Source organism: Parasteatoda tepidariorum, chromosome 7 (assembly GCF_982258835.1).
Source record: "Parasteatoda tepidariorum strain Cologne lab strain chromosome 7, Ptep-v5.0, whole genome shotgun sequence".
In the NCBI taxonomy this organism is placed as follows: domain Eukaryota; kingdom Metazoa; phylum Arthropoda; class Arachnida; order Araneae; family Theridiidae; genus Parasteatoda; species Parasteatoda tepidariorum.
Window position 1 is genome coordinate 102,949,283 of NC_141761.1, and position 14,631 is coordinate 102,963,913.

General features: G+C 29.5%; 1 protein-coding gene across 1 annotated transcript in view; it reads left to right on the forward strand.

Moving 5' to 3' along the window:
* The window catches only part of LOC139426032 (degenerin unc-8-like), a 44,387-nt gene extending 30,592 nt beyond the window's left edge, over window positions 1-13,795 (forward strand). Inside the window, exons 8-11 of the mRNA XM_087168691.1 lie at window positions 1,244-1,313; window positions 4,330-4,400; window positions 11,560-11,635; window positions 13,589-13,795. Coding sequence (XP_087024817.1) covers window positions 1,244-1,313; window positions 4,330-4,400; window positions 11,560-11,635; window positions 13,589-13,714 — 343 coding nt within the window. The 3' untranslated portion in view covers window positions 13,715-13,795. The remainder of the gene's footprint in view (window positions 1-1,243; window positions 1,314-4,329; window positions 4,401-11,559; window positions 11,636-13,588) is intronic.
* The last annotated feature ends 836 nt before the right edge of the window (window positions 13,796-14,631 follow it).

The following is a 14,631-nucleotide window of genomic DNA, read 5'->3' on the forward strand; positions in this document are numbered from 1 at the left end:
GGGGGAAAAAAGAAAAAGAATCAATAAATCAGCACTGAACGACATCAAAAAATCATTCACAAAAAAAATATATATATAGTGACACAATTAATAAAGCTATATTATTTAACTGTATTATTTATTGATATTTGTTTTTTTTTCCCGGTAGCTTTAAGTTATTAAACTAAACAAAAGAATGTGTTTGCAGTTCATCAAAACAAAATAGTCAGTTTTAATAATTACTAATTATATCAATAGAATACTTTGCAACTGCATCAGTATAATTGGTTACATACCCTCAAACTCTTCAGTTTTGTGCTAAATACGCTTATGAGTTGCTGCAAACTAAAGTTGAAATTTTAAAAATGAATGGAATTCTTGTAAAACCTTGAAAAGATATTTAGAGCAAGACCATTTCAATATCTGGCTTTTAACATACTGTTAAACATATTTATAAGTAGTCGTGGAAAAAAGTTCTTTTATATCTACTTCTTTAAAATATTAATATATAAAATATTAATATTTAAAATATAAATACATAAAATATAAATACATGAAAATATTAATAAATACAATATAAATATATAAAATATTAATATATTAAATATAAATACATGAAATATTAATGTAAAAATCGTAGTAGAATTCCTTATTAAAACTGCACCAATTACCATAATACCAGTAACACGTATTGCTAAAATTAATTAGTGGTCGCCTGCGTCAATTTTAGGTCATTTTCTACAGTTCCCATAAACGAAGTACCTTTTGCACATTAACTTAGCCTTTGAGTGCATAAACGTGCTTTTTTTAAATTTAGTTAATACATATTGCCAAAATTAATTAAGAGTTGGTGTCAATAAAGGTGTTATTTTGTGTTTCTTATAAACAAATTTGAACCAGTTAAACACGTTTAAAAAAATCACTACCAAAACAAAATAAAAGCCTGATTTCAGATAACTTTAGAAATGCAAATTTTGTGACGTAGTCCCACCACGCTACGACGGTAACGTTAGTCATTGAATTCATCTGACAGAGCGAATAAAACATAATTAAATAGTAAAGTACTTGCAAGTTTTTAAGATCAAATAAAGTTATAAGCTAGAAAACATCTTTAATATTTTATTTAAGAAGTTTGAAAAAATAGTATTGAGTGTAGTCAAATTTAAAACAATGGTCAACGCTTCACCCATGAGAAGATATATATATATATATATATATATATATATATATATATATACATAATTTATTTTTTTATTTTTTCAAGAGAGCAAAAATATGAGGTTGAATATCGAGAAGAACGACATGCCACTAAAGAGGAAATGCGATCAGACATAGTAAGTTTCTAATACATTTTTTTAATTTATTGTGTTAATTGGCTTTTATCTATATATAAGCATTTCTAAAAAAAAACAACATCAGGTTCAGAGAAAGAGGGTAAAAATACTGTAAAAGTTCGTTCTCAAATTCGTAAGTTTAATCTGCATGTAAAAGAAAAATGTATGTTTTTGAAATTAAAAAGAACTTTTTTTTAAAAGCCAGCTCAATTTATTTGCCCTTTTCTTTAGAAAAAGTACGAAAATTAGTATTTTCGCAATCAGGCATTTAAACATAAATGGTATTTTTTTAGCGTTTTTGCAAAATAATTTCGGCGCAATATTCAGTTAAAAATAATTTTATTTCGAAAAAAAACATGCCTAAATTAAAAAAAAAGAGAACTTAGTTAAATCCTCGAGGGTTGCTATTTATATTTCTGGCCTTGGCAGCAGTAAGTGTTGCTAGGCGACCGACGACGATTTTAATCAAAAGTTTGATATTTTTAAACATAAATTCAGCAGACGATTTACCATTATAGCTTCATTTGTATTGTTGACAGTAAATTGAAAAGTTCTTCTCTTTCAAAAAATGGAATTGAATTGTGAACATTTTCGTGCCATTATTTTTCAGAACTTTCGACGTGGATTGTCAAGACTAGAGTGCTTCGATGAATTTAATTCTTTATTCAGCAATAAAGCGCCATCCTACAGCACTGTAAAAAATTTGTATAACGAATTTAATCATGGTCGATGTTCGATCCAGGACGAATCCCGTTCAGGTCGTCCAAAATCCGTTGTTGTGCCAGAAAAGATCGATGCTGTGCGTGAACAGATACAGCAAGATCGTCATGTGACATACCGTGAGATAGAAGCGTCTTTGGACATTAGTATGATTAGCCTCAATAAAATATTGCATGAACATTTAAGCGTAAAAAAAATTTGTTCGTGTTGGATCCCGCATAATCTGACAAACGCTCAAAAAAGGCTCGTGTCGATTGGTGCAAGGAAATGTTGGAAAAATACGTTCAAGGTACATCAAAGGCTGTGTACAACATCTACACAGGTGACGAATCATGGATCTATGCATATGAGCTGGAAACAAAACAGCAATCAACTGTATGGGTCTTCCAAGACGAGGCAAAACCAACAAAAGTTGTTCGAGGAAGAAGCACATCGAAACAAATGATTGCCTGTTTCTTCGGCATTAACGGTCATGTGGCAACAGTGGTGTTAGAGCAACGCAGGACGGTCAATTCTGAATGGTACACGACCATTTGTTTGCCAGAAGTCATCGGAGAAATTCGAAAAAAGCAGAAGAACAGGCGAATCATTCTTCATCATGACAATGCGAGCTCTCACACATCGACTCAAACAAAGGCATTTCTGACGGAGCGAAAGATCGAACTAATGGGTCATCCACCATACAGCCCTGATTTGGCACCCAACAACTTCTTCTTATTCCCACACATCAAAAATAAATTACGTGGACAACGATTTTCGACCCCCGAAGAAGCGGTTGATGCTTTCAAAACGCATGTTTTGGAGTTACCTCAATCGGACTGGAAAAAGTGCTTTGAAAATTGGTTCAAACGCATGCAAAAGTGTATTGATCATCATGGAGAATATTTTGAAAATCAATAAAACCAATTTCGATCCTACATATTTGTTTTTTCATTATTAGGCCAAAAATATAAATAGCAACTCTCGTATTATTCATCTTAGTTTGCTTCGTCTTATAAAAAAACTACGGTTTCTTTTTTAAATATTTTACTTTAAAAAAAATGTTTTTTTCCTGTGCCCACCACTTTTGGCAACATATGACTTCGTGGTACTTATCGGGCTGTATTGTTGATCACTTTTTTTCGCGAGCCCCATTGTGGTGGATCAACGTCACCTCAACAACGTAAGAAGAACAGAGAGAGATGACATCCATGTTCGAAGCAGAATTCGAACCCAAATTCTGCTTCCTTTCTGGTATGGTGTCAACTTCCTGAAACTAATACAGGGTAGTAGGTTCATTTAGAAAATATTGTGGTTGTTTCGATTGCCTACTTGCCATGCCAGCAAATCTGCTTCGTAAACTAAGCGAAATTATAGCTAAGGGGGTGTTTCTTGTTTTACAGTGGCTCCATTTATGGCCAAGAATACAATTTCAGCCACACACACATCATAGACCGTTTATGGGGACCCAATAATACATCCATTCATTCATTCACAGATCGTAATTTTGACCTGAAACAAAAAGCGATTGATCTCCAATTCAGTACCCCTAGAGATTCTAATTTGTTATGGAGACTTGGAGGACTTTGTGACCCGACAGATTATAACATGCACCAGTCTGCTTTTAATACACATGGATTTTTCTGTCGGCTGGATTCGAACTTACGTTCTCATGAACACGAGTCCAACATCCTACCAACAAGGCTATCCTACTCCGACTGGAGGACTTTACGACTCGACAGATTTAACGTGCACCAGTCACTATCTAACACACGGGGTTTTTCCGGCTGGTGATTCAAACTCCTGTTCTCACGAAAACGAGTCCAATGTCTTACACCAGGCTACCCCGGTTTCTTAAAAAATATTCTAGTATTAATTTAAAAACTATTGGCAACAAAGTTATTATCGCTAATTTATTTCAACTTTAATTTTATAACCGGCGTTGAACAGCCGAGCCGTTTCTGGTTTATATCTATCAGTATTCATCATTTAATTCTTGCAATTTTGAGCCCAACCCAGAAGACAAAGGAACTCCTACATCAAGTTTTAGTTCAGATTTACATTTGTAGAGGACTTAAGATTAATTGCATTCTATTCGCGTTACTTGGAGAGAAAAATCACGAAGAGTTCCAATGGTTAACCCGGTTGCAAAGGGGTTCTAATCCATGACTACTGAGAATATTTCACGCCAGCACTCTTGTTCATGCTAGCCGAGAGCCGAATTCGATCTAGCTTAGATTGTTAGTTGACCACAATTCTAATTCAAAATTTCGAGCATTTATCTCTCTATAGGAATTATTTTCTTCATTCTTTTTAGTGTCCATTTCTTGGAATATTGAATGAAAAGCAAGATCAACCCTACGTTCATGGATCGGTAGAGTCTTGCAAGTAAGACCATTTAACATGAACTAAGAATTTTTTTTTGTGTTGACACTTGCAATAAAAACTGCACGTGGCGAATATAAAAACGCTCAAGCGGTTAGTGCAATAAAAATTGTATGCAATATATAGATTAGCATGTAGTGAATGTATGTATGTATTGAATACATTATGCTGCATGTGCTGCGTGCTATAAACATTGCATGTGGTGAATGCAATAAATATTGCATATGATTAATGCAAGAAAAATTGCATGCAATAAATGCATTAGGCTGCCTGTTGTGAATGCAATAAATTGATCAGAAACTGCATGTATTGAATGCAATATAAGTTGCAGGTAATAAATTAAATAAACTGCATGTTATGACGCAATAAAAAATGTATGGGATGAATGCATTAGACTGTGGTATTGAATACAATAAAAATGGTATGTGGTGAATGCAATAAAAATTGGGAGTAATAAATGCCTTAAACTGCTTGTAGGGACAACATGTAATGAGTGCAGAAGAGACTGCATGTATTGAATAAAATAGAAAATATGTGAGGTGAATATAATAGAACTACATGTTTAATAAGTGCAGTGCTCCAAAAAAAAGCGATTTTGCTCCAGTTTTGTAATTTTTCATGCGAAATTATATTCTTTAAAATGATGAAAACAAATTCATATTTTACGATTCAATGTCTTTTTCGACCATTATTAAATAAAATAATAAAAAATAATAAATATTTACTAAAAGTTATTTTTTACATTGGCGTTATCTTTGGATAAACGAATTTTATGATTGTGTGTAAAAAAATTTCAAATCACTTCAAAAGTTCGCGAGATACAGCGAAGTAGGCAAAAGTAAAATTACAATTACCAAACTTTGGACCGCTCACCCGATCAAACTATGGGGGTCATATTTCCCAAATTGTGGTCACCCCTATGTTTCAGGGGTCAGAAATCCGAATCCATCGAAAAAAAGTATCTTTATTCAGAGGAAGTACATTTCTGTGTCTGATTGCGTAACTTAAAATATCATCTGCACTTCTTAATTAGCATATTTGAGGTCATCCACTCGAGCCATCATAAGATTGAGATCCAGAACGTGAACTCGTATTTGCTATGTGTCTTAATTATTCTTTCTTGGGTTACTACTTCTTAAAACACTATTTATTGAACGGGGATAAAACCAATTTATGCTGTGAAGTACATTGCTTGTTTGTATTAATTGGGAGTGACAAAGCTTTAGACAAAATCTGCTGCTAAAATAATATTTTTGACCATTCTACACTGTAAAAAATTTCGAGCTATGCTGCACCAAACATTGGTATTCATTTGCTGGCTACATAAAGTCGTGCTCAGTTTTACTATATATTGCTGCTTTCACTAGTTCCAAACAACGAGAGAAGGTTGCACCAAAAATCGGAATTTTAAAAGAGCCTAAAAGCGGCGAAAAGTTGCACCAAAAATAAGTGTTTTGAAGGGAACTAAAAATGGAGGAAGGTTGCACCATGATTTGGTATTTTTAAAGCGCAAAAAAGCAGATAAAGTTAGCATCATTAATAAATATTTATTAAAAGAAGTGAATGTAATTTAAATCAAATTATAATTAAATTATTTAAATCTATAAAAATTAATAAAACTATTTTTATTTTAGATGTGTTATGTAGTATATATATATATATATATATATATATATATATATATATATATATATATATATATATATATATTAAATAATACATCTAAAATAAAAATAGCTTTTTGAATTTTAATATATTTTAATAATTAAATTATAATTTGATTTAAATTATCTTCTCTTTTTTTTTATAAATATTTATTAATGATGCTAACTTTATCTGCTTTTTGGCGCTTTAAAAATATTTTCGTTCATATAAAAACTTTTTCTTTCTTCAAATTGATATATGTAAAATTTGAATAGTTTTTTACATTTCATTTAAAGCACGAACAGACGCTATAGAGTTAATACCGCTAGTGTTTTAAAGAGAAAATAAAAAGAATTTTAATTTTAGGCTGAATCAAATTCTTATTACTATGTATTTTGAAATTATTTTATTATTTGAAAATGAAAATATTACTTTCACAAGTAAAAATTTATATAAAAAAGTAGACGAATATTGTATTGGTCAACCCCCAATCTCTAATTAAGGAAACATTTCAATATTAATTACATTGGCGTATGGAAATATTAAATTTGAAGTAAATTAAGAAATGTAAAAATAATGAAATAACTTGGAAATATTAACAAAAAATATACAGATCAATATTTAAACATAATTTATTCACATACAATCACTTTGATATTTGTATACATAGACAGAGTGTAATAATTTTCAAGCAAAATCTTAAAATTTAAATATATTATACTTTTTATGCATATGACAGCATTCATTAAAAAAAATACAAAATATTCACTCAAAAATATGATAGATAGTATGTTTTTGTTACTAAGATAGTGCATTCAATTCAAACTTATTTTAAATTTACAGTAATTTAAAATAAAAATTATGTTATGCCTCAATGCTTAGAGTTTTGAAATTTGGGATCATCTGAAAATAATTTTCTATATTTTAATAAGATACTAAATTTCTTGATATATTCTGCCTCATCTGAATTAAAATTTACAATATAGCTAAATTACTTTTTTACAAGCATAATTTACTACTTGATAAAAAGAGTAAAATTTCCCACAGTTTGGAAAAAAATACTGTAATTTTTTTTTATAAATTAGTAAATGATGGTGAGTATTTGAGAAAAAACAATATTTTTATTGCATATTCATTATTATAGATTTTCTGGTACTATTACTTTAACTATATCACATTTTTTACTTGATTGTAAAAAACACAACAAGATTTAAAAAGATTACATACAAATAAAATTTTGGAGCCTATTTACAAAAGAATAATTGTTTTTCCAAACACATGTTCTTTATTCTCAAAACTTGAAACTATACACATTCCTTGTTTGCAAGCTGTTCTTGAAACTAGCACTTTTCAAGTTTGAAAAAACTGTTTATAACCTTCTGGAATTCGGGTGATTTTGGCAGAATAAATATTTTTATCAATAGGTTCGGCACTGGGTATAACAATATTTTTTCCTGTGTCTCTTTCTCAATTAAAATCATCGAAGTTGTTGGTACCTTTGTGCTAATGAAAGAAGATTAAAAATAATGTAATTTATGCTAATAAAATGTACAGAAGAAACAAAATTTGAATCCTTACTTTTTTAAAACATAGAAAGTCATATTTTAATTACTATTTTTAAAATACAATATAAAGAAAATTGAGAAATTGTAGTTCTCATGTAAAAAAATTTTAAAACATTTCCCTACCTTAAAAAACAAAAATTTCGAGACCAACTATTTATACAGGGGGGGGGGGATTTTTATCTTAAGCCTCCTTTCACCCAAAAAGATCCCGGAAAGGAAAGAAAGATATTGATATTTTAAATTATTATTGTTATGATTTTTGTTAAAATGCGCTAAAGCACCGAAATAGAATTTCTCCACTTGAGAAATTGTGAATTGAATTTTATGCAGAGCGGCACAGTAAAAAATTTGCTGAAGGAACTGTTAACAGTTAAAATAATAAATGAACAAATTGATCATCACTTGTATAGATAAAAGAGTTCGTGTTGAGTCTAAGAGGGTGGAATCTGGCTGCTGATTAACACCCAAGCAGTATTCATGCGTAGTATTAAAACTCCACATGTATACTGTTTGTGAGGATTGCCTTTTTAACTAAAGGTCTTTAGATAATAGAAGCACATATATTTCAGAATAAAAAAATTTCACTTTTATAATTAAAATGAAACTTTTCGAAAAAAATTATTTAAAAAAACAAAAACAACTGTAAATATTATAAAGAATACGTATGACGTTTTTGAGGATCAATGAAAACGATCAATTTCATGGTTATATTATCCTTCCCCTCAGCCACAAAACACAAATGTGGGCTAAATTAATGTACATAAAGCTACAAAAAAATAAAAAAAACAAGTAAAAATAAAAAAAAACATAGAAAAATAAGTATCTAAAGCAGAGTGTCTATGAGCATCAAAGTATTTTTTTATTTGTATTTAATAAGTAAAATATATTTATTATGTTTTTAAATACAGTACTTTGTTTCATTGAAAAATTTTTCGCTTAGTTAAAAAATATTAATAATAAAATATATTTTAAGAAAAAATTATAATAAGAAATCAGCTTATTTCTAAATGTTCTAAAATAAATCTTAGTCTTGTCGGTGTATTGTTCTAAATTTCAGTTAGGTATTCTTGACGAATTAAAAAACAAATATCGCTTTGTTTTCTTTAACGCCAATATTACCCACTATGTTTTTCTCCTACCTCGTGCGCTCAACGAACGTAAAGAGAAATCTAGTTTCCATGACAACGGTTAGTATTAATTTGAGGTGAATAATTCGCATTGAAAATTTTACAACAGAAGCACTTTAGAATGTATAGACCAAAATTCGTGTAATTATGTGACATTACAAACGAAAATGAGTAAAATAGAACATGAAAATCAAAACAAAGGCTTAGATATTGATAAAAAGTTTTAATCATAACAGAAAGCACATACGAATTTTTTTGTTCGGTAGAATGAAATAAAAACACGAACCTAGAAAATTTTCACCGGCAGTAAATTTGGCGGAAAGCTATGCTCCTTTAGCCAAATAAACTGTAAATGCACTTTCTGTGCACATAAAATCGTTATATCTCCTTATTTACTGAAAAAGAGCTAATATAGATTTTAAAATATTTAATTATTCATACAACGAAACAGTTTCCTATAAGAAATTTGAAGCTAACACTTTCAGAACAGGCAACAAAATTTTTAAAGTTGATATTAAAGAACTGAACTGTAATTAATGCAAATAATTAAGAAAAGTTTACTTACATTCAAAAGAAATTGACAATTTTAAAGACAACTTGCATGAGATGATATCAAGATTCAACAACAAAATCGTCCATCTTGTCAACAACTACAAAATAAGTCATCGGTCACGTGCCTGTCATAGTACGAAAGTTTGGTGCAATCGATTGCCCCATAAACGCATTTCTTGATCATATTTTCCAATTTATGGTGCAACCTAGATAAAATAATTTTTGATTTATCCTATTTATGGTGCAATTAGCAAACTTTGCACCAAGTATTGGATAAACATAATGTAGAGATTTTTTACAGTGTATATGAAGTTTCTCGAACTTTCTAAATCAAGCTATTTCTCATATTCTTCTAAAAACTCACACCACAAAGTAGTTTTCTGGTGAAAACGACTTCAGAGAAGGGTACATTCGCAGCAAAAAAGCCTTCATGGCAAATTTAGTTTTTCGTAAATTTAAAGTAAACAAATAAATTTCCAGAAAGCATGTAACCTTACGACAACCTTGTGTATGAATTTTCTTTATATTGTCACGAAACTATTTGCACTAGAAACCTTTTTTTAATGAAACAAAAATATTGCAGTTTTAAACCTTTCATCCGAAAATTGTTGAAAATTATGTTTAAAGATTTTTTTTTTTTTTAATTATTGTCACCTAGGTAAAATGATCACTTTGGTTCATAAATAACGTTTTAGCTGACGCCATGTTAGCGATAGGATCAAATTGCATTGTCCATTAAAATTTCATGACAAGGTGTATTTTAGCTGAGCATACAAGACGTTGCGAAAAGAAAACTTATAATTACATAGATTTAAGATTATTTTCACCTTAAGACTAGCTTTATTCAAGGACTTTTTTTTTCACTCTTAAAAACCCCAAGACAAAATTGATTTAAGGGTTTTATATAGAGGATTGTTTTCCAAGATTTCGGATAAGGGTAATGTGCGTAGAATAGAACTGATTGTCACAGAACTCTCGCTTTAAGATTAGAAGGCTTACACGTAAATCGCATAAAAAACCGTTTTAGGTTTACATTAAAAGATTTTTGTTAAGTTAAAATAAACCTTATTTTGCTATCTGGGATTATTTTAGGTAAATCAAGAAAAGGAAACAAAGTTTTAAAAGCTATTTTTTTTTCAAAATATCAGATTGCAAACAAATTATGCCAACCAAAATCATGCAGTGGAAAAGCAATATGCATGTTTGCATTTCGGAAAAACAATTTCATCCTTTGATAGATTCATTATTATTTTCTGGTTTTACTTAAACATACGTTCTAAATTAGTTATGTTACGTTCTAAATTAGTTATGTTAGCGAAAGAGGAAAAAGTCTTCACAGTGATATACCATCCTCTTGAGAAAAGAATTCGAAATTGATTTCATATTATTCTGCTTCATACAGATTTGTTTTATTTTTAGTTACATGGTTTTATTTGGATACAAATTTTCTTTACTTGAATTTATTTGGATACAGAATTTCTCGTTATTTGGTCTCATTAGGACTATATTTGTTTTATTTTGAATTATTTGGGTTTATTTGGATACAGATTTGTTTTATTTAAATTTATTCGGTTTTATTTGGATACAGATTTGTTTTATTTGAATATATTTGGTTTTATTTGGATATATGATTGTTTTATTTGAACTATTTGGTTTTTTATGGATACAAATTTGCCTTATTTGGATACAGATATCTTTTATTTGGATTTATTTGGTTACAGATTTGCTTTATTTGAATTTGTTTTGGTTTTATTTAAATACATACTTTGCTTTATTTGAATTTATTTGGAAATAAATTTATTTTATTTGAATTGATATGGTTTTATTTGGATACATGATTTATTTATTTGAACATATTTGGTTTCATTTGGATACTGATTTGCTTTATATGAATTTATTTGTTTTTTTTAAACAGATTTGTTTCATTTGGACTTATTTGGTTTCCTTAGGTTACAGATTTGTTTTATTTAGACCTAGTTATTTTTTTGAGTGTTTTACCACATTAACAACTTGATTTGTTAAAAGTATTCTGTTTTGAATTAAAGCTAAACTGAAGCAATTTATCCATTTGATTCGTCAAAGTTTAATTACGGTTTTATTTACATCTTACTGTAAATTAAATTGTTACCTTCCCCATTTTTAACATCAATTTTTTACAAAGATCATAAAAATATAGAATAAGGGCAATCATTACAGAACACATTGCATGATATAGAACCTGTTCTATGCTTTTTACTTTCCTGGGTTGATACACTATTCTATAATTTTTTGCAGACATCAGGGTATAAAAGTATCATTTTCGTTTGGAAGATTTCGGTTGCGACGTCAGATCTATAAACCACAATTTCAGGTTTGTTATTTTCCCTAAATGTTATAATGAAAGATTTTATAGTTATACTTATTGCATTGAACTGTTTTTTATATGTATGTTTAATAATAAAGTGTTTAGATGTGTAAAATTAAACAGATTTCATTTTAGAAAATGATGTTTAAGAAAAAAGCTAGGAAATAAAATCAGGAGTATTTCAAATGTTGTTTCAGGGAATGTTACTAAAGGACATAAATGGGTCGAAACTTTGTTTAAAAAATCCATTTGAAAAAATTTTTAATTTAAAATAAAATTTTAAGTTAGGGAAAAAATTTGATAATTTGGAGTTTTTACCAGGAAAGGAAAACATAAAAGATTTCAAAGAACATTTCACTTAATTTTCGAATCGTTTCAGTCTATTAAAATACTCAATTCTGATGTTATTACTTATGCCACTTGCTGATTCAGCAACCTGCTTTGTAAATCAAGCTGATTTTTAAGAAGTACGTTTGACGGAAGTGGAGGGTGCATAGGTATTGATTTTTGATGGGAACTTGAAGGACTTTGTGACCCGGACAAATCTAACGTGCACCAGTCACCATTTAATACATGGGTGTTCTTCAGCCGGCGATATTCGAACTCACGTTCTCACAAACTTCAGCCCAACGTCTTACCAAGCAGGCTATCCCGGTTCATTCTTTTTTTTAATTACTAATAAAAGCGAAACTGGATAGAACTGTGAGAACAAACTTAATGTGAACAAACTTTACATAAATTTAGAACTTTAAATAAATTGATAATAAAAATTATCAAGATTTAGGAATAATTTAAAATATTATTTTTATTTTTTAGTACTTATATGTGGGAAAAATATAATGACAAGGTGTTTATTATTACCTTTTTTTCCCACAAATGTAGGGTAAAAGGAGAAGTAAAATCACTCAAAACAAAGGATTAAAAATGTTAAAATACCAATGTAAAATACTTAAAAAACTCATTGCTATATCAATATAAGAAACTAAATTTTAAAACAATGTTTTAGATAAATATTCAAAAAGAAATTAATTCGCATCCCCATTTTACCTCAACTAAAGTATTACGTAATTACTACCTAATAATATATACTTTTAATATATACTAATAATAATATATTCTCTCTGCCAAAGGTTGTTTATATACTTCAGGGGCTTCAAATTACTATTTGAGCAAGGAAGAAACAAAAACGCTGTCGCGAACTTAGTCCAACTATTCTACATTTTGTAAATGGAATAAGCTCCTCAAGATTATGCAATTTTTCCACTTTCCACACTTTTCCCCACTCCTTTCCCATTGTTTCGCCAAACCTTGCTTTTTCCCCATTCAGTAAGAAGTCGGAATAATCTGGAGATGGAGAAAAAGTGAGATTTACCCGAAACCACAGTAACAGAGTGAAAAAAGTGGAAAAGAGTGGGGAAATCACGTAACCGTGTTCTACTTAAAGACTATAGTGAGATGAAAAACTTCAAAACCTGTATGACTACCAAACAAAACTGCGAAGTATTTATGATAACCGCCTTTCGGCATCTATCAATAGTTAGTCTACGGTAAGAGCTCCACCCCCCGGTACAAAGTCTGATGCTGTCTGTTGCTATGGAAACAGAATAGCGCATTTCAGGAAGGGTAGCTTTTCTTTACTCTAAGGCTAACACAATAGACCGGGAAAAAAAGTTTCCCATTCTCTCACCGCCCTGGTTCAAAACCCCACACCCTTACTTGAAATGGTTATACCTCGTTGCCATAGTCATCGCCATGGTTCCAGACGAATGACTAGGGGAGTTCTTACTTTAGACAAACTGTACGGATCAAACAGTTTTTGATGTCTTTTAACCTCAACATTTTCAGCGATACTTCATTAGTACTAATATTCGTACCATTTATATGCCTTCATTATTGTCATCACATGAATTCGAACAATGCATTACCCATGTTTAAAATTACCTATGTGTTCTTTTTTAGACTGTTGAACTCTTTGGCTATATAGGAGGATACTTAGGTTTGTGGTTAGGATTCAGTCTTATCTCAATTTTTGAACTCTGTGAAGTGATTGGAAAATTTGTTTATTCTCCACTCCTAAGAAGATAATATTCTTGAGTTGCTGCAAAAGTTTATGTGCTTATTTTATCTTCACTACTATGCCACTAATAAAAAAAAATTCATTCCAGAGTTGTGTGAAGTTGCTTTATGTAAATCAAAGCTAATTGAAGAGAGTACGAAAGATTTATGTCCAATGAAAGCTGATTCAAGGCTCCCGGCACGGCATGTCTTAAAAATTAAAAACTCTTGGAACGAATCAATTTTCAACGTTATAGATTTGTGAAAACTTAGTATTACTCAAAATACCCAATCGTCATTTTTGTGAAAAATGAACATAAAACTTTTCTTTCCCTTGATCTTTAATTGCGTGCATCTTAGGTTGTTTCTTGGTTGCTCTGGAAATTTGCTGAACAGTGATGCGAAAATATATATTGGAGAAAATATGTATTTAAGCAGATAACTTTTTCCAACAAATCTTAGAGTATTAGAATTTTTTTAAAAAAAAGAAGCTGTTAAACAAATGCAAAATTTCAAACATTTGTGTTTACAGATACAAATAGGCTTACAATATTTAAAAATCATGTCTGTAAGTCGTAGATTTTAATAACTACATACTAATAAGCATAATTCATTTTGAAAAATCAGTAATGATAATGTGAAATATTTATTTATTTATAAAAGTATTAAATGAATAATTGTGTATAGTGAGAATTGTAAATTTAGATGTTAAAACAATTTTGAAAGATTTCAGTATACATTTCACATTAAAAACTTTGGATTTTAAATTTAAATATAGCTTAAAATGTCTTAATATCTCTACTGTTCAAAAATTTATGTATTTAATGACAAAAAAAGTCTAAAATATTGAAAAGAAAATTTTCAGAAAAATTAATTACTTTACAAAAATAATCAATCTTAATTCCATAAAGAAATGAATTCCATAAAGAAATATTGTTGATTTTTAA